General features: G+C 38.7%; 1 protein-coding gene across 3 annotated transcripts; it reads left to right on the top strand.

The window, feature by feature from the left end:
• The first annotated feature begins 1,058 nt into the window (after positions 1–1,058).
• On the top strand, positions 1,059–19,325 carry GOLGA5 (golgin A5). Of its 3 annotated transcripts, none has more exons than XM_035328021.1 (13): positions 1,059–1,187; positions 1,696–2,311; positions 5,023–5,244; positions 6,242–6,461; positions 7,018–7,141; positions 7,941–8,144; positions 9,260–9,430; positions 10,073–10,201; positions 12,091–12,189; positions 13,226–13,451; positions 14,724–14,829; positions 16,093–16,156; positions 17,938–19,325. In XM_035328021.1, exons 2-13 carry the CDS (start codon positions 1,747–1,749, stop codon positions 18,016–18,018), a joined length of 2,211 nt encoding a protein of 736 aa, XP_035183912.1. In that variant the 5' UTR covers positions 1,059–1,187; positions 1,696–1,746; the 3' UTR covers positions 18,019–19,325. The 3 variants fall into 3 exon arrangements, with proteins under 3 accessions (XP_035183912.1, XP_035183914.1, XP_035183913.1); XM_035328023.1 differs by having other exon boundaries at positions 1,696–2,305; XM_035328022.1 differs by lacking the exon at positions 1,059–1,187 and adding an exon at positions 1,432–1,481 and having other exon boundaries at positions 1,692–2,311.
• The last annotated feature ends 3,842 nt before the right edge of the window (positions 19,326–23,167 follow it).

The raw sequence follows: 23,167 nt of genomic DNA on the forward strand, positions 1-23,167 counted from the left end.
TAATTAATACAATAACTTTGAGACAGATGAAACAACATCATGAGAGAGGTATTCTTTTCTTCTTACCCAACAATAAACACTGTTCTGAAATTATCTAAGGTACTTGCTGTGTACTTCAACCCCATACACGCAAAGCCATAGAAAAGTCTCCTGTTTGTACAAAAACTTCCTTCCTCCTGAATGTGCCTTTTATGTGTTTAACAAATACTCATACGTATCACTCACTGCTGGAGTTATATGTTATTCCTTGTAGGATGGTAGTAGTTTTCATTTATAAAATCAATTTTAAATTCTTGTTTTTCCTTTGGTTGAAAGTGAAACTTGCCAAATAGAGCAAATATATCTAAAGAGATTGCTGAAGATGTTCTTTATGCCAAATCTCTTGGCTGGAGCATTCACAAGACCCTTTTTTTGTCATGCAAACCTCCACATCACGGGGTTTTGAGAAAGGAAATGGGCTGCTTGAATTCATCAAGGATCATGATGGGTCACCAGGAAATAGCCTGAGAAAATCCTGAGTGACTTTATGAAAAGGAAGTCAAAGACTGGAAAGAGAAATGGGTTTAGAGCTTAGATTATTTCTTTACCAGAGGGAGCTCCAAAGTACTTTCTTATAAAGGAGTCCATATGGATGTGGGAAGCCCTCGGGTTGCCCTCAGCTCATGTCTCGGAGACCAGTCGTGATAAATTAGGTGAACTTTATCTAAAAAAAAATAGTTAAGACAACCTTTGGCTATTTACCCGTTACGCACATCACCTTTGCTTGCACAGCATCTTTAAAGTATTTTTAGGCAACACTCGTGTTATCGTACAGAACATATGTGTGGGAGGTATTGCTGCAAGGCGATAAGGGAGCCTGGACACGAGATAGGAGCCGTGTCCCCAGCCGCTCTGCGGGAGGAGCACGGCGGGGCTGGGGCTCCCCCTGCCCCCTCAGCGCCGCACGGCAGGCAGCCCGCGCTCCCCCCGGGGCGGGGACCGTTCCCTCAGGGCCGCTGACGTCACCCCGCGGGGCGGGCCGTTACTGGGGGCGGGGCAAGGGCGCTCTCGCCCCGCCCCTCGCCGCGCTTGTGGGCGGGGCTTGTCAACGCCTCCTGCGCATGCGCGCGCGGGCCGGGGGGGTGCCCCGGAAGGCGGCCACGTCTACCGGAAGGGGCTCGGTGGTGCCCGGGCCGCGGCCTGCCCCGGTGGGTCGGGGCCGGGGGGGCCGTGAGGGACCGGGGGGGCCGTGAGGGGCGTCTGATGCCGGCGGGCTGCGGGGTTGGGGCGGGGAGTGCCTCCCGCTGGGTCGCATACCGAAATCTGCAGGCCAGACCTTTAAGGAATGAGGTTTGTGTGTCTATGCCTGTGGTAAGCGTCTGGCTGCTTCTCGTTCCCCCCCCGGGTTTGGGTTCTGTCAGGTGCTAGCAGGCCTTGTTTTGTGTTGTTGCTTCAGATTGGCTAACAAGCTGGGTGCTCCCTGGCAGCTGCTGGTGCTAGGAACAGATACGTGGGCTGATGGTAAAGTTTTGGTTTTGTGCATTGTGCCAAGGAACGTATTTATGTCCATTCGTTATCCAAACACTGAGATATGAAGCTGGCAGGACAAAAGCATTAACACAGTTACAGCCATAATACATGAACACAGCATTTTTTCAGGTAACTCATACATCTTGTCTTATCAACTCCTGTCTCATTTTTCTATGTCTTTTGCAGCTCATGTTCCTGAAATTTTAATTTTGTAGAGATCATCAACAGACATCGATCATGTCTTGGCTGGTTGATCTTGCTGGAAAGGCAGAGGATCTCCTCAACAGGGTCGATCAAGGTGCTGCGTCGGCTCTGAGCAAAAAGGACGTGGCGAGCAGTGCAGTTTATGATAAGAAGAATTTGGACTCTGCCAATGAATATTCTGAACTGCGCCAGCATACAGGAGAGCTGAAGTACCAGACGTCATCCAAAGCAGCCTACATTTCCTCAGCAGCTGATAATATTAAACACCAAAAGGCTACAATCCTAGCAGGAACAGCAAATGTTAAACCAGCACGTAGGACATCTTCAGAAGTTGCTTCTCCTGCAGAAAGCGTTTCCACACCCAGAGCTTCCTCACATTTTGTGAGGAGAAAAAAGTCTGAACCTGATGATGAGTTGCTATTTGATTTTCTCAACAGTTCTGAGAAAGAGCCTAATGGAAGGATGGACTCCAAAAAAGAGAAGAGCAAGGCACCTGTTACCCAAAATCACTCTCGGACTTCAAGCATTAGTTCTGTGTCTACAAGTACGCAGAGTGGAAAAACTACTGAAGATAATTCCACCAGGAGCCAAGGCAATGGTAGTTTAATAATTTTGAACCTAGACATGTTTAAATCTCACCTACATGTAGGGTAAGGCTAGGTAATTGATTTACTGACACTTTTTGAAACATTTAGTGGCAGTAGTGTGTCAGATGTGTGGAGTTCAGCAGGGCCTGAACATCTTCCATCACTGGGATTGTCACACTGATTTGGCAAGCGCTGTAGGTACCACCTAAATCCTGCGTGTTCTCGAAACACCTCAGTGCTGCTGCTCACCTCCACCTCCCTGAGCTGTGGGCTGACCTTGCATCAGCTCCTGTGCGTCCCCACTTAGTAGCATAGGTTCTGGTGCTGCTGTGTTTGTTCCATCGCCCAGGGGCTCTTACCTGGTGATGCCACGTAGGTGAGACGGTGACATTCGCCACAGATGCTAGATGATGCTGGTTGTTGCCTAATGCCCCACCTGGGGTAATGTGAGGTTTTCTCCCTTCTGCCGTGAAGGGGTAAGCTGCCAAACTTGCGTGGCCTGCAGAGAGGGGGAAGCTGGATGTGGACAGGCTGTTGTAGAGCTACAGGCCTGAGAGAGTGAGATGGATGAGACCTTTGGGTTTGTCAGTAGTTTGTTACTGCAGTCCATATCCAGAGCCTGAAATAGCTTCCAGGCCAGATGGTCAAAACCTGGGGCTATTCTCAAGTCTCTGCTAAGGAGAATGCAGCTGCAAAGTGTCGGGAATTCGTGTTCTCTACCTCCAATCTATATCTGTGCTGTTGTTTCTTCTATAAAATGGAAGCAAAGCATCGTATTCTTTAATTACGTAGTTAGTTACTCTTTCTGAAGTTTGAGCATGTGAAGTGCTATAAGTGCCAGTTTTTGACTAACTGTATTAAGCGTGCTGAAGAGTGGAAGATGTAAAGATGTAGAAAGGGGTCATTTACAAAAATGTGACTTTTGTATTTCTGGGTCTGTAACTTCAATAACGCTTAATAGTTACAAGTCAAATATGTAAAACGACACCATGGCATTCTCTGTCTTGATAATTGGTGCTCAGGGATTATGCTTGTTTTGCTCAGTGAGTTTTCCCTTGAGTTCTTTTCTGAGGATTTTTGAGTTTTGCATCTTGGAGCTGCCAAGCGAGGAAGCATGCAATTGATAAACAGAGTTGGAGAACACTAGTTTCAAAGTCAACTGCATAGATCCTGCGTTTAGATAGCCTCTTTAACAGTTGTTGGAATAGATTATGGCCCGTTAGCTGTAGACAAAAACAATGCTAAAGTTTGTACATTGCCCTGGATGCAATTCAGTATGTGCTGTAACTGGCCAATTTCTTGCTTCATTAGCTTCATTAATGTCTTGAGTTTTCTATCCAAAGGAATGAAGATAGATTGTCTGATAATTTGGAAGTTGTGTGAATGAACTGAAAGGAAGGAAACAACATTGCTTAGAACCATTTAAATAGGAAAGAGATTTGAGAAAACCTGGAATGAATTTTGCTGTCACTGCAGCTACTTGCTGGTATGTTGCTCAGCATTAACAGTCTGTCCCAGCTCCCCGGGCACTGGGTGATACCTGTTGCAGTGGTAGCCAGGAAGGTGGAGCAGGTTGGCTGGAATCAGAGTGAAATAAATAACGTGGCAGCTAAACTGCAGTCTCACATGAATTTGTGGCAGTCTTTCCCCGTGGATTTTCGTGTTACCTGCCTGGGACATACTGAATTCAGAAGTCGTGGTTTTGCATCACCTGCTCGTTTGCTCCTTGCGTGATACACTGTCTTATGTAGGTGCAAAGCTTCCAGCTGCTTGTGCATTGAGATCAAGACCATCAGAGTGGCCGCACTAATTTCAGTGTTGATTCCAGTGTGCAGACAGCTGGAAGCAGTGCCCTGGGTGTGTTTGTGCATGCTGGGCAAGGGCTGTAGCTTCCCCCATCCTCGCAGGGGATTCTTCAGTTCACTGCCAGGAATTCCCTTACTGTTCTCATTGTGGTTCTAAGATTAAAAAAAAAAAAAAAAAAAAAGTAAGAATCTATGTTGTTTCCATAATAGAGAGAATTAGTTTCTGTTGGCAGAAAGCTTTTAACAGTTTAACAGAGTGTATCTACCTTACTTTTTCCCATTAGAGAAAGGAAAGGTTACACTCCTGCTTTGAGTCACTGCAACTTTCTTCTTTTAAAAAGAAGAATTGACAATGAGATGATGTTTTGACTGAAGTGAGTCTTAAAATGCTTTTTTACATAAAAGTAACTAAAACGTGTAGCTGCATGGCTGAATTACATATTTAGGCTTGACCCCAAAATGATTAAGTATAGCCATCTGAACAGACTTTTAAAAATAAAATCTGTGTCTGCAAAATCAAACCCTTAGTGGAAAATGAGATGAACATATACATAGCAACTACTGCAATTTTTAGTACTTTCAGTATCATCTGCTTCTCTCTCAACTTCTGAAGACATCTCTGGGCAGCATAGTCATGAAAAAGTGTTAACATCTTAGAACCCTAAGGAGAAACTTAATGATTTTTGTGTTGCTGGATTAGCAAAATCGCTGCATGATACCTGTATAGTGTATCATTGTCTGCTGTGTGCAAGTCCATGTGGAGAAGCAATGCCATGTTCCATTTCAGTATAAGCTATTTTGATATTATTTTTTTTTAGCTTGAATGCATTTAACCACTGGTGCATAACATGAAATTACTGTTTGTATCAAGGTGATCTCCAAATACATTCAGTTCTAACTTGTCTCTCTCTATACAGAAACTCCAGACAGTTCAGATTCTGGTCTGGGAGCACAAGTGGATGGCGTGAAGGATTCATCACTAAGTGCAGCAGCTAATCCTAGCCTTACAGCTAATGATGATTTCAAATCACACGAGCTATCCAATCTTCGCCTGGAGAATCAGCTGTTGCGGAATGAAGTTCAGTCTTTAAATCAAGAAATGGCATCATTAATTCAGAGGTCCAAAGAAACACAAGAAGGTACTGTACTTGGGAAACTAAACAGTGTGATATAGTTAAAATGCTAGTAAACTGGAAAATGATGCTACTACTTTGTGAGTGTTCTGTGGTTCTAATAAAGTCTTTCTAGTTATATTAGTATGTATGACTTACCAAGCAAAATGGTTCCTGGAATCCAGAATAATGAACTGGGAGAAACAAAAAGTCTTGTTCAACTACAAAAATAACACAAATATTGACTAAAATGATGTAGATGAGTTAATTTCAAAACTTATACCTTCTTAAAACAACGTTAACAGATGTTAACATTATTAAAATATTCTTCCTGCCTTTTAAAAGTCCTGGCAAAATAGTTAGTGCTTTAAGTGCTTGAGACCTGACTACTTTCGGGCTGTAAGCTTTGATCTCTAATGCCTATAAATTGACATTAAAATACCAGATTTAATATTTTTGTATGATTTTACTAGCTTTTTCAAAGCCACATGAAGTGGCAAATATAACAAATGAATATAAAAGCACTTAAGTAATAAAATGTTTGTCAAACTGCTACAGTTAGGCACACGACAGAGGGACTGTGTTTTTTTCTCAAAGTAACTGTATGAGCCAGAGAACTTTTGTCTTCATTGAAGCTTAACATGTAATCTTAACTAGAAACAAAAGTCTAGGTGAGTATCCAGGTGTTACTTTAACACTGAGGTATTTTTCTGCTGACTATTTTAGGTTGATCTTATTGTCATATTGAGTTGAACTAGATGCTTTATGCAGAGGTTTGAAAAGGTTTGCCCACACAATCAGGGCTATTCAACAGTAGTTCATTGCAAGGGATGAGGCAGGTAACATTGCCAGAATGAAGATGCCAGTTTTGAGATCATGTGCAAACAGTTATGGGTCCGATAGCCAGAGTCTGGCATTTATTGTATCTTGGCACAAAGTTTTAGTATTACTGATGTGCATCCTGACCATTTACACTTGTAATTCTCTATTTGTAAAAACTTCAAAGAAACCTTTTACTTTGTAGAATTGAACAAATCCCGGGAAAGAGTAGAGAAGTGGAATGTTGATCATTCGAAGAGTGACAGGCTGGTTAGAGAACTTCGAGCTCGAGTTGATGATCTGACGGAAGCTGTTGGTGCCAAGGATTCCCAGCTAGCTGTGCTGAAAGTACGGTTGCAAGAAGCTGACCAGCTGTTAAGTTCTCGTACGGAAGCTTTGGAAGCATTGCAGAGTGAAAAATCACGGTACGTCATAATTTCAGACTTCATGACTTTGCAAATAGTAGTAAACTTCAAAATTCAAGGTAGATTAGTCTCTTTAAGAATAAAAATGAATAAACTAATGTGGGCAGGTTGCATCAAGTTTTGAAATATGAATGTTTACGTTAAGCCCATTACATCATAGCTGGCAGTGGAAACTGGGTAATTGAATATTAAATAAGAGAATTGCCACCTCATCACTGAAATACATTTTGTGTAATGTATTTACATTTATGTCACAGGCCTGAAGCTAAAGATCTCAAGAAATGTTTATCTTGAAAAATACAATTGCTTATCCGCACATATAAAGACTTTTTGACTTACGTCAGTACTGGGATATGACATACTTGGACACTCCAGAATGTAGGTCAGGGAGGGACTGCATGAGTTACTGACTCCACACCTCACAACTGTAGCCAGCCGTGTTCAGTAATTTACCGTGTAAATTTTCAAGATTGGTGTTAAAATGAGGTAGTTATATTTCTACCTTAAAATCGTACTAGATTTGTTATTTCTCAACTAATATGTGTATCACTTTCAGGATAATACAAGACCACAGTGAAGGGAGCAGTCTGCAAAATCAAGCCCTTCAAACCCTTCAGGACAGGTTGCGTGATGCAGACTCTGCACTGAAGCGAGAGCAAGAAAGTTACAAACAAATGCAGGTTAGATGGGAAGATTAAAGAAGAGTTTCAGACTCTCCTTTTGAGATTAGATCTGTGAGGTTCTTACTACTGTCTTTTCCCCTTGACTGTATTTCCTGTTCAGGGTACTGAGTGCTTGGAAAGATGTGCCTTCTGCTGCACTAAGCATCCTTACGATGCTAGTTTACTTTTTATGTTATTTTGAAAGCTTTATGATTTAAAGTTTTGGAGAATTGATGCTGAAAAACTTTTTTTTAATGTTATCTTTGATGTAAAAACATATCTTAAAACCAAATCTATAATCAATTTAATTTTCCATATATGGATTGTGTCCCCACCCACTGTATCCTACAATTTTGGTGTGTAATCTTAAAAATATTAGGCTGAGTGATCACTGCTATGATAAACGTGGTAGTTCATGTTGCTGGAACTTGTGCATTCCACATTTAGTTTGGACTTTGTTGTTTATAATATTTGTGAAAATCCTTGTTGGTGTTTTTTTTTTAACCACATCAAAATATGGCAGTTGAAATTTGATATTTTTTTCAGGGAAAGCTTGCTTTTTGTTTACCAAGCATATATAAACAATAAGACCCACTTCTGATGTGGGAAAGAAATTTATATTTTTACTGTTCTCATTTGCCACTTCCTTAAGCTAACAGGATTTTTTTCACATAGCACTAATGCATCTCTGAGTTGGAGGCAGTCGATGTGAGGTGTTGTGTCAAGTGTAGTTGCTCTTAAACTTTTATTTCTTGCTTTCTAGGTTAAAGTTGAGGTTGTGTTTAAACACAACGTGTTGTTTCTTTATTGCTAATAGAATGAGTTTGCGGCACGTTTAAGTAAAATGGAAGCAGAACGTCAGAAACTGGCAGAAGGGATAACTGAAGCAGAAAGAAAGTATTTAGATGAAAAAAGGCGAGCTGATGAGCTTCAGCAGCAAGTCAAAGTAACTAAAAACCACCTTGAGTCTGCAAAACAGGAATTGACAGACTACAAACAAAAAGCTACTCGCATACTCCAAGTAAGCATTTCTTTAAAGAAGTCCAGTTTGATTTGTACACTTCACTTTTTAACGTGTTACGTCTCAAGTAATTCAATCTGTGTTTTTTCCATGTAACCTGTAATTTACTTTGGGGTATATGATACCTGTCCAGAACAGCTACCAATCTGTTTTGTATCTCAAAAATTCAAATTTACAGGTTGGGTTTCATAATTAAAATGGAAGTTACAGGTTCTGAACTTAAAGAAATATCCAAGTGAACCATTGCGCTTATTGTGCAACAGCTGTCAATGTGTTCCTAATAGATACATAGATGTAACCTGCAATTTGTTTAACTCCCTGAGTTCTTGTGTCAAGAAAACTGCTCTGTTCTGCCTGAGGCTGAAGCATAGCATGGCATGGATGCTTACGTGTAAATCAAAGAAAATATTTTTATATATACTCAAAGGTTGCACTATATAAACAATGGCAAAATTGCATATTTTGTGCATTACTACTTATCAAAGTTAGAAAAACCAAACTTGGCTAATTTGAATTTTGTTTATGAAAGTTAGCAAAACATTAAGGATAAATTTTATTTTAGAATAATGAATTTAGTCTGGTAGTTGAGGACCGTATTTAAATCATCGTGCTGAATACAAGAAGCATGAGATCAGGAATCAATGTCAAGCTAACGTTAGGTTGATTCTGAATAAAAAGGTTAATTTTGTTTCCCAGAAGAGTTATTGCTGGTTTGGTTCTTATTTGGCTTTGTTGGCAGGAGAAAGGATAGACTAAAGCTTTGCCTGTAATGTCTGTCTGCTCTCTTGTGTTACCTGGAAAGCCAGAATTTTTATCTGTGACACGTTTAACAATCCAGGCACTTCTAAAGAGAAAAACAGCACTCTTCTTTAGATAACACAAACTTTCAGTAAATCCAATATAATGGCATACAGGAAATCAGAAAAAATAACAGTAGAGAAGCATTTTCCATTTTAAAATCTGTAGGGTCATTAGTAACTTGTCTTAAAGACCAGATAAAGCAGTTAGTTTGCTGTACATCTACATACGAATTTTAGAGCAAAGCCGTTTTGACAAGTTGTTTTTGAGCACTTGTTAAATATTGCCATCGATAATACATTGATTTATTATTTCAGTCCAAAGAAAAGTTGATAAACAGCCTAAAAGAAGGCTCTGGTATTGAAGGTATGGATAGCCATACTGCAAGCACAATGGAATTGGAAGAACTGAGACATGAGCGTGACACTCAGAAAGAAGAAATACAGAAGCTAATGGGACAAATACAGCAGATGAGAACAGACCTGCAGGTAGCTATGATTACTACACGTCTGTGTAGTTAACCATGTACAAAGGACTGTTTTCTTGTGTGCTTTAGGGCTGTTGCTTCTAATGTTTGCTTGACATAGTATTAAAACAAGCCATTTTTTTTCAGTGTGGGGCAAATACCTATAGATACCCAATTTCTTTCCATGTTCTCTCACTCCCGATGATGGGAGGAGTGTTACAGACACCATTCTTTCTTTCCTCACTATTACACACTCCTTTTGAGGTAAGCATTTCTTTCCAAACAAGCCTGGTCATTTCTGCAGAGATTACAGTTGCTTCAAGGATTAGTAGCCCTTGCAGAAAAGGATGTGGGTAATCTGAGTCGTCTGGGGCATAATTGGCTCAACCCAGCAGCTGCATGCAAGCCTGCTTCACACACTTGTAGCCGCTAGACAGTGGAAGGGAAGAAGTCACTTGGAGGGTTCTCATGTTTACAAAATGCATTTATCTTATTTCTATTACAATAAAAATACTCTGTATAGAATGAGTGAAAGTCAATTATTTCATTCACCATCACGTTCATTGTTCTTGGAAGGAATATTGAAGATTAAACTTCTGTTACCTATGAGAGATTGAAGTATTGTTTGAATGTTAGTGAAATGGGAACACTCTGTTAATTTCAGGATATGGAGACTCAGCAGGTGAGTGAAGCTGAGTCAGTGAGGGAGCAGCTTCAAGACCTACAAGAGCAAATAGCAGCACATAAAATGGCCAAGCAAGAGGCAGAAGCTGAACTAGAACGGCAAAAACAGGTAAGGAATTCTTGAAAGCTGTTTGGTCTGTCTTATTTTAGGCCCCATTTGGTGTCATCGGTAGAACATTCAGCTTAATGAGAGAGGAGCTTATATGGTATTTAGATTATTCTTTCTTCCTGTATTCTAAAGAAATCCCCTTAAGTTTAATGAGTGTCACTAGGCCACAGTGCAACCAGTAAGAAGCAGTACTCCTGATAAATGGGTGTAACTCAGTGATGAGTTAAGGAATAAACATGACCATGGGGAGTGCACAAAATTGATCGTGACCTTAAATTTTATTCAGCAGGGGAACAATTCTACAACAGGGGTATAGTAGGATGTGTAACTGTTATTTATATCAAGAAATTTAAATACTAAAAATGGTTACGGTAGGACTTCCTATGCTCAATATCTACGTACAATTTAGCTCTTCAAACAGTGTTATTGTAATGCCAAATTCATAGTCTTTTTAATCTACTCGTTATTCAGTTCTGAAACTAAAGTTAATTACGTTCACCCTGCTGTATAAGACAAATAGCTGGTAAAATGGTACTAGTGAATTTTGTCAGATCTTGTTATCTTGTTAAGCAGGTTTATGCTAGAAAGAGGGGGAAAAAAGGCAAACTCATATTTTAAACTAAATCAGTATAAATCGGACCAATGCTTTGCACCCTATTAAAATTTCAGTTTCAAAAAAAAAAAAAAGCTCATGCAAAGAGAATTAATAATGAGGAAACTGGGAGAGTACACTGTATCTGCTAGGAACAATTTATCTTACAGGATTATCTGTCCTTTCAGAAATTACATTTTAATGAGATGCTAGCAGCTTGAACTAATTAAAAGGCAGAAGTCGAGGTCTGCTCTTGATGGATAGCTGATGTTTGTTATATCAAAGCAGATGGTAGTCTGTATTATGTTACTCCTGCTGTTCTGAGGGGTATATTTCAAGTCAATACTATGTATAGAAAAAGTGAGGTGAAGTCTTTTTTTAAAAAAAATAAAATAAAAATAAAGGTATTATCAGTTATTACAGAAAATGAGCTATTCCTTTTGATGACATACAGGTACATGTGCTTTTAAGGTAATTGATAACTTAATAGAATTGTAGTCTGTTCTATCTGGGAGTTGCTTTAACTTGCTGGAAGGTTTCTGAGACTGAAGATGGAAAATAAGTAAAGGTTATTTCTTAATTTTTTCCTTCAAACCATCAGATATACGATTATCTGTTTTCTGTAGCAGCTATTAGCTGAAGTGGTACAGTGATTTGAAGGGTGTCTTAAATTAAAAGATAAGTATGGTAGGTCTTTAACTAGGAGTTAACACAGCCACTAAATCCTGGAAGAAACAAAACTTACAGCTAGTTTTGCTGTTCAGTAACCTGTTCCTTCCCATTTCCCTGTATTACATTCATTTATTCTAAACTTTTAAGGAAGACCTATTTCATACACGGGTATAGATAGATATGCCAAGGTTTTGTTTTTTTTTAACTTAGAAAAAAAAAATGTGTCTGCATCTTCAGTTGATGGGTTTGTTTTAGGAACACAGATTCCCCCAAAGTATTTCCTAATCCTTTATTAATCCATTTAAAGACAGCAATATAATAAACAATATAAGGAAGATAAATCATGTTCACAGTGAAATCTCGTGAACTAGTCTGGACTAGTATTTGTTAAGTCAGTCTTCACAAAGGAATTTGATAGTCTTTAAGTTTTGTCTTCATACTCAGCTCTTTCTTTTTCCCAGTGCTAGACAGAAACTTTTATATTAAATAAAATAAAATTATATTAAATTTCAGTTTATATTTGATTCCAGTATATTGCCTACTTGTGTTCTACTGTGAAACCCTTGATAAGAGAATGTCTCTCAAAGTATACGTATGAAAAAAATCTTTGTTATCCATTTCATAGGAACTCCATTATACTGAGGAGGAATTGTATCGAACAAAAAATACTTTGCAAAGCAGAATAAAAGACAGAGAGGAAGAAATTCAGAAGCTCAGAAATCAGGTACTGTGTTTGTATAGAACATAACTTTATTACCTTTACTTATGAAATCAGGGTTGAAACCTATTAATTTGCTTAAACTGCACAAAAGACACAAGTTCTAGTAATGAGTTAGTGTGTACTTGTTTGCAATACAGAGTAGAGCTCTAAGTGGAGAGAGTACAGGAAGGCAACCACGAAGTAGTAAATAACGTAATTTTATACTTACATGTGCTTTTGTCCTCAGAGGAAAAAGAAAATTTGTGACCCAACTAGACCTGTTGGGGTGGTGCTGGATCAACATTCTTGTTTATGAAAACTATGAAGTCATTGGTGTTTGATCGGGTCATCACTATTTCTGCAGGGATCCTTTTAATTGGGTATAGGAACATAAGATGTCCTTCAGACTAGTTACCTGTCTAGCCTACTGTTCAATCTCAGACAGTGATAATGAGGACAGAATGTGAGCCTGGCCACTTCCTTCACTCCCTTGTGCTCCCTCATCATCTGCAGTTGTGTTAGACGTGTTAAAGTCCCTGCTAATTTCTGCCAGTATGTTTGTGTAACTCTTTTCCTTAAATCAGTCTAATCCCTTTTGGAACCTTCTGATAGTGTCAACCATCATCAGCCTCCTTGGACAGCAGGAAGGCTTCAGCCTTATTTTGTGTAAATTATCTTAGCATAAGGAAAAGTAGTCAATATTTAAATAAGCTGATAACCTAGGGTCAGCTATGGTCAGCTGTACAGCTAGTGTCAGAAGATTGGGAAACTTGTGTAGTGTGATACAAAGTTCATGAGCCTTTTGGCAGATGATTCTTCCGGTAATGTTGGTTTCAAGAATACCTGCTACCCGCCCTGGTACATTACATTCCACTTGTATTTCTTGATATCTCACTGCCTCTGGCTCCTGCTGATTCCATTGTCTCATCGTTGAAGCTACATCTTAATGGTATAGGATGGCTCAGGTCTAAAGTGGGAGTGAATAATCAGGTTTTGTAATATGTCATGTTTGTCAGATTTTGAACGTGTTCTGATTTTTTTCCTTTGCTTTGTTTTTTAGCTCACAAACAAGGCTCTAAGTAGTAGTAGTCAGACCGAACTAGAAAATCGGCTTCATCAGCTGACAGAGACACTTATTCAGAAGCAGACCATGTTAGAGAGCCTGAGCACAGAGAAAAACTCACTTGTCTATCAACTAGAACGGCTTGAGCAACAGCTGAAGGCTATCCAAGGCAGTAGTTCTAATGGACCTTCCATCAACATGTCAGGAATTGATGGTGCTGAAGGTAAATAATGAATGCTAATATTTAGAACCTTCCATTCTGCAATTCAGCATTCTGTATTTCCTAATGTCTTTTCCTGTAGGTCTGAGTTTATAATGGGAAAAAAAATCCGAAAATGGTTCTTATAGCAGAGACCTTGTTAGCAGCAGCCTGTATCAAAAATAGTTAAATTAAAACCTCCTTTTCGTCTGTAAGTGATGTTAAGTAAACTTAATAAAGCCAATTTAATTCTCAGTACTGTGACACTATTAGAACAAACTTACTTACAAATCCTGTCGCAGGTGCAAATAAATCTGTCTTTGGGGGTTTAAACAGAATCTTAGAAGCAGGAAGTATTGTTCCCCTTCAGAAAGGTGGTGGGAGGTGAGCATTAACACGGAACTTTTGAGAGCTGATAAGAATTTCCTCCTTTCTTTCTGTTCTTCTTGAACAGCAGCTTAAAACATGGGGGTTCTACTGAGGTGGGTTTATCTGTACTATGTAGCAATCATCCTGTCTGTAGGAGAACCTCAGCAGACAATACGTGGTTTTGAGATGTTACTTTTCAGAGTCAGTTTGAAATGATACATATATATATATATATATATATGGTGTATATATATAATATATGATATATATGATAAGACTTTAAAAGCAATTAATGAATTCCAAGGGGTGTAAAATGACAATCTAAGCTTTTGTTTCTTTGCTTGTGAAAGACAGACCTCTAAGAAAGTCATGAGAACTAGCAAATTTGAAGTATATTTCCTTTTGGCTCATGTTTAAGCAAGTTCAGTGATTTTGGTATCTTCATGCAATCACAACTAATCTGTGAATCTTTTTTAAATACAGTTGATGCGTAGTAGAGGTATAAACAAAATAGAAATATTTGGAATATACAAGTTAGTATCAGAAATGCTATCAAAATTTTACGGTATGAGAAATAAAAGCAAATGGAAAAAAAAAGCTTTACAGTATCAATCCTGTTATTTTATATACCTAATAATAGAATTATTATTGCTTAATGGAGTTAAATACCAAGCTGTCCATCTCATTAACTAAAATAAATTTTTAAGCGTACTGAGTTGAAGCGATGCTTACCTTGATTGTAAGTTTATCAGGAATCCTCCCCTCACAACACACATCCTTGCCTGCATCAAAATGACACTAACAAATCAGATGAATCACTGTTTTTGATTTTTATATATCTTTTTTATAAACTTTTTTTTTTAAATTTAGACAATAATGTAGCTGTTTTAGATTAATGAGATGTTTTGCTTTCTTTCCTTCAAATAGGTGCTCGTATGCGTAATGTTCCTGTCCTTTTCAGTGACATGGATACTAACATGGCAGGAATGTATGGGAGAGTTCGCAAAGCTGCCAGTAGTATAGATCAGTTTAGGTAAGAGTGTGCTAGAGGAATACATCTTGTAATTACTGGAGTCCTTTTGCAGTTTTCTGTGACACAGCTTCTGTTTTGAATTGCTTTCCTCACAGTAAAAGTAAAAAATAATGAAGCTAATGTACTGAGTACAGTATAAATTACTAAACATTGACCTAGTTCACTTGTGCTTTCCAAGGATATTTATATCCTTGGGACGTTACAAGCTGTAGTAAATTATTCAGACAGTGCTCTTGTATCTGTAGTTTTTGATACAGGAGGATCATTAAACTATATACAAAAAAATTAACCTTTTTCCTTACCAACTCCCATCTTTTTCACTTTCAGAGGTTTTGATTGGGTCTGGGATAAACACTGTATGAGTATTAATTGGGGACTGTCAATTTTTTCTTTTGTTTAGGTATCCTGATGAAGGCAGGATTCTGTGTTCTGACCCAGTACTGCTGTTTACCGTAAAAGAAAGATAACTGTTCAAGGAATTAGTAAACAAAAATCATTCTGGGCCCAGCAAATGACTTACTTTGATCCATTTTCTCAGCAGTTATTCACAGCAAAGGTCTGCCCCAAAACTTCAGTCAAATACCGGTAGAAAACAAAATTAGGTAGTGCTTTTTAATTCTCAGATATCTTAACAGGAAATCCTTTGTGCTTTTATGGTAGTCTGATTTAATTGTGAAGAATATTGGGATTTCCTTGATTAGAGCCTACTGTCTGAGATTCATTTGGCAGTATCATAATCACTTCTGTATCTGCATGTGTTTTTTTTAAAAAACAACATTATTGAACAACAGTGCACATCTAGTACAGTATACTTTGTAGTACTGTAGCAGTAAACTTTGAAAACCTATGTCCTTTTCATCTAATAGAATACAAGAATGGTGATCTGTTAGATTTTACAAATGAGAACAAGGTTTTTAGATGCTTCAGTCTTTTAAAAAAAAAAGATTAATGAGAGCTCCTCAAGTAACAAAATTTGACAAATTTGTGAGTTTAAAATGTTTATATCACTTCTTGAGTCTTAGCTCTGTTCACAAAGTCTGGGCCTAGCATGTGACAAAAAAAAAAGAGTACATTTAGTGGTCTAAATTCTGAATTTTCTCACTCCATTGAATGTCTTGAATACATGAAGTAAAATTCAAGTCAGAAACAAAGACACATGTATAACATCAGCTGTAATTTGAGTTTGTGGTGAGTAGAATGAGAGGAATGGGATTTTTTTTTTCTCACTGCTAACTTGTACGTGGTTTTTTTTCCCTTACACAGCATTCGGCTGGGAATCTTTCTAAGACGGTATCCCATAGCAAGAGTCTTTGTAATCATTTATATGGTGAGTAAGTTTTCTTCGAAGTAAGAATATAGTGCAGGATTTCTATAGCCGGTTCATATAGTACATCTGAAATTGAAATTTAATGTTTAAAAGCAAAAGGCTTTATAATTAACAACTCAACGTTGGTTGTTTTTTTTTTTTGAGTAGACTATTAAGTAGTACTTACAAAACAGCATTCTGGAGTCATGCTTGCCAGTTTTCAGTTTTTCCTATGAATTCTTGGAATAGTATTCTAAAGACATTCATGTGACCACCATTTAAAAGGCTGTAAAAAATAGAGTGAGAATTAAAATAGAAAACAGTATTGTGACCTGTATACACTGAGTTCAGGAAAGTGACTTCTGTTGTAGGTGTTCTTAATATTTGCCCATCCACTTTTTTTCAGTAAGTAATAATCACACTACTCTAGTAGTTGAAAAGCTAGCAAGTAAAGTTGTTTCGACTGCAATTCACCAAGTAGTAGAAAGTTGCTTATCCGTATTAGGTGAGATTGTCGGTTGCAATTGATATGAAATTCCTTCCTTTTCCACGGGAGGGCAGATGTCTGTCAGTTGAAGTGACCTGCAGTAAGGTATGTGTGCAATCTGTCCTGCTTGAAAATACGCATTAGTCAAGAGTTTGAAATAAAGAATTTATGTTGCTTAAGAACACAATGATTTCTCTGAACAGAGTCTCTGAGAATAGTTGTCACTGTCTCAGGAAATAAAGCAGAGGCACATAAATAAAGGAAATGACTGTTTTCCCCTGTGATGGTTTCTTCCAGCCTATTAAGTCCTGTAAGGAACAGGGCTCTCTAATTCCTGGCTTCTCTCTTTCTTTGTGACTTAGGCTTCCCAATATGTGAATAAAATGCTTTGTGCTAAAACACTGAAGAATTTTACTGCTGAAGCTACTCAATAATGGTTGCACAGGAGCCCTCTATTGGGCAATCAATGACAATTACACTTTTTCAGCTGGAACCTTGACTATGACTATTGTAATATTAATGCATAGGTCTTGGGTTTTTTGTTTTTCGTTTGTTTTCTTTTAAGGAAATATGGCTTAGGTACTGTCAGTTATCTCCCTTGTTACACCCCCACCAACTGTATTTGGTTACTGGAACAGGTTCCCCAGAGAACTCCGGCAAGCTTGGAGCCATGATTGCTTCAAGAAACATTTGGACATTGCTCTTAGATGAGTGGTCTGTTTTTTTGGGTGGTCCTAGGTGGAGCCAGGAGTTGGACTCGATGATCCTTGTGGATCCCTTCTAACTTAGGATAATCTATGATTCTGTATAATTTCAACAAAATTTGAATGAGAATTTACATTCCTATGATGTTCATAAAAAATCCTTAAAACAGTGCCCTTAGTAAGGGGAAGGAAAGGAGAACTCTGCTGTTTTTACACTGTCTGGTGTCAGTCAGTTGGCACAGAAGCTGTGGCTTACCACTTGCTCTAGGCTGATCACATGATGTGGTTTCTGTGGGCTAGGCTGGGTACTGGGGAGAACACCTGGAGTTACTGGGGCATGGATGGAAAGAGAAAGCAGAGGACGTAAAAAAGCCACCTGTATTGCTGTAGATTTCTTTTTGTTGTTTGTATAAAATCTTCAGCCTTGTGTGAATGGCATCTTTGGAATCTGACTCAGCATTTCATTGTGCAAATAAGAATTATTTTTTTAGAAGTAAAAATGATACGAAAAATACTTAAAATGTTTGTACAGAAATAGTTTCTTTTAGCTCACATTGTTGCTGTAAATGATGATTGTGCTGATAAGTTAATGCTTTCTTCTCTTTTCCCAGGCATTGCTTCATCTGTGGGTAATGATTGTTCTACTTACCTATACCCCAGAAATGCATCACGACAGTCCCAGTGGCAGATAGACCGAGACAGGACCATATGCTGTGCTGTGTAATTTGGATTGGCAGTGTATTTAGAATAATCAGTCCAGAAATACTGGCAAACTTTTTCTCCTGGTGTTCAGGAAGAATGAAAAAGCATCATGCCTGATTTATCACTACTTCTTAAATACACGTCTAATACTACGTAGCTTTTCCAATTTACCTAAAAAAGCATCACTTTCCTGAAGAAATAAAGCTATTATTAAGTTAAGCTCAGTTTAGCTTTTACGTTTTACGTAAACCTTCTCATGGTTAGAGTAAAAGACAAAGTTTGCACCTACAGAGAAATGCAAGGATTGCTGAAGTTACAGATAAATAAACTGTTTTAGGTAGTGCTGGTTATGGGCTATGGTCAGGTAAAAAACTGTACTTAGCAATTTAAATAAACCTTTCTTTCTGGTTTCTTTCAGTCTGCTTTTGCACTTCTGTTTTTAACTTTGTAAATAGTAGTCTTTTCTTTAAGGAAACTGTTAAACTGCAAAAATAACAATGGATTGGTGCAATACCTTTTTGTAAATAAGCTGAAAAATAAAATATACATTCTTCTTAGCTTTGTACTTCAGTGCAATAGATGTATCTTCCCTATCAGCTGAATAGTGGGGTTGCCTATTTAAATGCTGGTACTAGAGCTTTACTGGACAGAGAGAAATGGAGGTTTCAAGAAGGAAGGTTCAAATCCTTCAGAAATAATGGTGTTTCCTTTTTCTCTTGAAATTTATGTATTTTAACTGCATTTTCTTATATACCTCTCATTACTATGTGTCTTAATCAGATGTTATAGTCACTGAAATATTTATTTTCTAAAACTTTAGGTACCTTATTAAAACTATTTCTGCGACAGATTTTGTATAATTAAAAAATAATTCTGTCTAAATACTTACCAAATGTACTAATAAACACATCTCATCAAAGACTTAAGTAAAACCCATAAAATCAAACCAAATCTATTGGAATAGTTCTCTTGTTAGACTGGCATTTTTAGTTATGAATTGATACGCTAGCACAATAACACAAGGTCACTTTCCTTAAGAATTTTTTCCTGTGTAGTACTCAAAGCTGAGTAATGAAAAGATGACTAAAAGCAATTTGTCACACCTACTCTGAGGGATATAGTTCAGTTGTCATGTGACTTGAACACACTAAGCTTTGGTCCTGTGCACGAAGTCTGTCATACTATCTCCTATGGAAATGTTACAGTGGAAAAATGACTATTGCTGCTCTGATTCAGATCTGGTAGAGAAAACTGAAATGTTTTGATGAATTAAATAATAAAAGAGCATTTTCAAAAAGCTGTTTCTGTACCCTCTGTGTTACTTGATGTACTTTTCCTAATTTCTGTTGTTCGTTTCCAATTTTGATACTCAAGCCATTCTTGAACCCTGTGGAGAGCTTACTGCTATAGAAGGAGGTCAGGTATGGGCATCTGCAAAACCTTCTTCTCTATATGTGTTTTTTTTGTTGTTTTGTTTTGTTTTTTGGTTGGTTGGTTGGTTTGGTCTGGTTTTCTCTAAAACATCCAAACCACTGCATCTTAACCTTTTGGGTACTCCAATATACTGTGACAATTTTAGGGAGAACAGTTTTGTGGTATAAGCCCCTCACCTTTGCTGGCATTACACCAACTGCACAGCTATTCCTACTTCTCTCTTGCATATGTTTCTTTTTTCTACTTTTTGCTGGAGATGAAATCCAGTGATACTTCCTCCCCCACCTCCCCCCTCTACTGGAGTAGTTTAGAACACAAGTAGCCTTGTGTTATTGACCTATGTAAGCATACATTGCTAAAATGATTTTGGTTTTTATTCCTTGTCCCAGAAATAACTTTTTTTTTTTTCTTTTTTTGCCACTTCAGTTGCCATCTTTGCTATTAACTTTACTTTTTTTATTTATTTTTTTTCTATTTGTGAAAAGAGGAGCACAGCTCTTTGAGGGGAGTACCTGGTTACATTTTGATTTTTAAAAGGTACAGTTTTATCACACTGTGAATGGGCATGTTTTCACCCTGTAAGAAATGTGGAAATTGGCAGTTTATAGGTGGAAGTCCTTGCCAGACAAAGGGCTGTTCAGTGTGGAGCATTGCATGGGGTAAGGAAAGCAATGTTCCTGTGGCACTATAGGCTATACTTGTATAAGTGACCACCTTCACAGCTTTCTTTAAATCAGAGAAATGTGTGAAAAGTCTTTATGATCATGTTAAACACTTCAGAGTTGCACAAGCAATACAAAGAACTACTCCTTAATGCTTTTGTTTAAATAGTGGATTCTTTCCCCCTGTAATTCATGTTAATAAACTGTATATACTGAGGTGCAAGAGCACACAAGACCGTATAATGGGGTCTATCTGAATATAAATGTCAGATTTCAAGTCGAAGGGCAAGGTAGACTTCCTGCCTCGGATTAATAGCTCTGGTCCCTGATGTCAGCTGTCCTGCGGCAGCTCCAGGCCAGAGGTGCAGCAAGGACAGCAAGTCAGCCAGCAGCTCCTGGTGGGGCAGGAGCTTCCCTGAGGGAACAGATGGCTTCGGGGTGAGCAAGGACCTGCCGCTGGCCTGCATCTTCACTGATGGGAGGATATTCCTAGCACCAAGTCTGTTAGTTAGGGCTATCATACTATGGAGCAGTTAACCTACCCTCACTTCATAGACTGCCATAGCAAATTTTATTTTATTTTTTTTAATATTTTACAGATGCTGGTCTTGTCTTCACATCAGAAAAGAAATGGCCATAGTAACTCACAGAAAATAGCAATCTCTTCCAGCTGCAGCATCTCACTTTCTTGAGAGCATGATAGACCACTGTGTGCCTAAAGAAAAGTCCTTCCTCCCTCCCTGAAACTGGTCCAGGTACCAAGTGTATGTCTTTCAAGAAGAAAGAAGATTTTGAAAGAAGCAAAAACAAAAAAAAAAATTGAAAGAGACTACGTTTTTTATTATTATTTTATTTTTTCCCCTTCCAACTGTGCTGTTTGCATGTTATGGTCTGGAGTAGATGGCGCATCACTCTGGCCTTTCTAGGGGGAAGCTTCCCCCATCCTGGCAAGACCTGGTGGCCTCAGGGGGCAGCTGACAGACCGCAGGCAAGAGTGGCATGGGTAGCAAGAGTGAGAGTGCTCTTTTCCTGATGTTTTACAGCCTAGAAAAGGCCTGTTTCTGTCAGAGGCCAACTATCTCAGTACACATTCAATTAGACACATGCTCTCACCAAACTTCAGTTTCTGCAAAAGAGGGTTTTAGGTGAGGGCTCACGTGCCCTGCCACGACAACCAGCTTCTTTGCCACCTCAGTTTGCTGACATTCAACCTCTGGGCGTCAGCTGCTGTATTGGGTCAGCCACGTGTATACCAACGCCCTGCACAAAGGAAGGGACTTCCCTGCTTGATTGTTGGTAACAAGGGAGGAATCAGACTTGTACAGTCCTTAACCGACTTATTCCTGATCGGTCACAAAAGATGTTATTTTACCTCAGATATTGCATTTCTCTGCCTCTGTCCTTCTTTGCTGATCAGTATTTCTGCTATGCTGCTGGGTATTTAGCCATAAAACTGTAAGGCAATTTTTATGAATAACCGTTTGCAAATACTAATAATTCATTAGAATTTTGGTGGCTGTCCTTTGTACCTTGCCATCCTGCCCTATGACTTGAATTTAGAAATCCTTGACTTGGAAGCAGGCAGACAGATGCTACCAAACCAGAAATTATACAAGATGAATAGTAGCTCACACAATTATCTGCATCCATGTGCATGCGCTCACATAGCTCATCCTCTTGAACACCATTTCCTTTCCATGTGTACTCATGAATTTAATCTGTATCTTATGGGGACCTGGTACTGGGCTGCTGACAGGACCAGACCCCACCACTAACTTCCGGAAGCAGTGAGAATGATCTTCTGAGCACTCCCTACCTAAAGCTGCTTCCTGACCACATTGCTTGAATTCAATGCTTCTGCGTCAAGGAGCAAGTGCAAGCAATTCGGCTCTGTGGGGAATGCATCCAGTGCTTCAGGCAGCTCAGGGAGCATGGGAAATCCTGGGCTGTTGAATAGATCCGAGGTGTAAGTGAAGCAAAGTGAGGAAAAAACTTGGGCGGGGAGCACAAAGACACTTTCTCAAATTGGAGAGGGAGAAAAAAAGCTGCTGATTTAGGTTTAATGAACTCTGCTAATGATGTGGTTAGAATTCTGACAGGTCAAATCTCATGTGAGAGACTTCTTGTGGGAAAAGAAAAGATAATAGAGAAGGAATGACCTTGTTGTGCTGTGAATTAGACTCCTCTAATCAAGGAATCAGAACCTTGGATGGGCTTTCATCTTAAATTTACTCTTCCTCATGCTGGAATTTATCTCTTTTCAGACAGATATTGCATATGCAGATTTTTTTTTAAATTTTATTTGTAGGTTCAGATCAAATCAGGCAAACTGTAGTTTGGGCCCACACGTGTTCAAGAGAAGGTGCAGGAGGACACAAGGAAGCAGGAGTCTGAACTCTGCAGCAGCAAGCGGGTGGGCTCCGGGCATCCTGCCCAGCCGTGCGGGTGTGCTTGAGGAAGGGCTGTGGCAAGAAAACGATGTTCTCCTTTGCTATGGCTACCTGCAGCAAAATATCTGATGTGATATAGGAAGGACTGGGGTTTGGAGGACCTTGTTTGAATTTTGGTACTGTGTTGTTGTTGTTGTTTTTTATTATTATTATTATTTTCATGAAGAAAAGGAATCTGTTTTGGCACTCTTGCCGAAGAGGAACATGAACAAAGAGAGCACCTTCTCTGTTTTTATGCTAATGTATTGACATATTTTCTCAAAAGTTTATAAAGAAGTTATCACCTCAATACTAGTGTCTCACAGCAACCTGGAACAAAGATTATTATTTGTATGCAAATTCAAGCCATAATTAAATCCTGAATGGTTTTATTAAAAAAATTAGGAAACTTGTTGAAAGCATTTGTGTTGATCTCTTCAGTGGCAGGAAAGCATAACAATTCCCAGCTAGTGTTTAATTTGTAATGAGAAAACAAACTCTGCTGGGGAAGGGCCAGGAAGCACCAGTTCCCTGCCCGAAGCCGGGAAGAGCTCTATCAGGTGCACAGGAGACATGGAGATGGCTGGTAGAGCCCTAAAACCCCTTCCTGCTGC

This window comes from Oxyura jamaicensis, chromosome 5, assembly GCF_011077185.1.
Source record: "Oxyura jamaicensis isolate SHBP4307 breed ruddy duck chromosome 5, BPBGC_Ojam_1.0, whole genome shotgun sequence".
NCBI classification, from domain to species: domain Eukaryota; kingdom Metazoa; phylum Chordata; class Aves; order Anseriformes; family Anatidae; genus Oxyura; species Oxyura jamaicensis.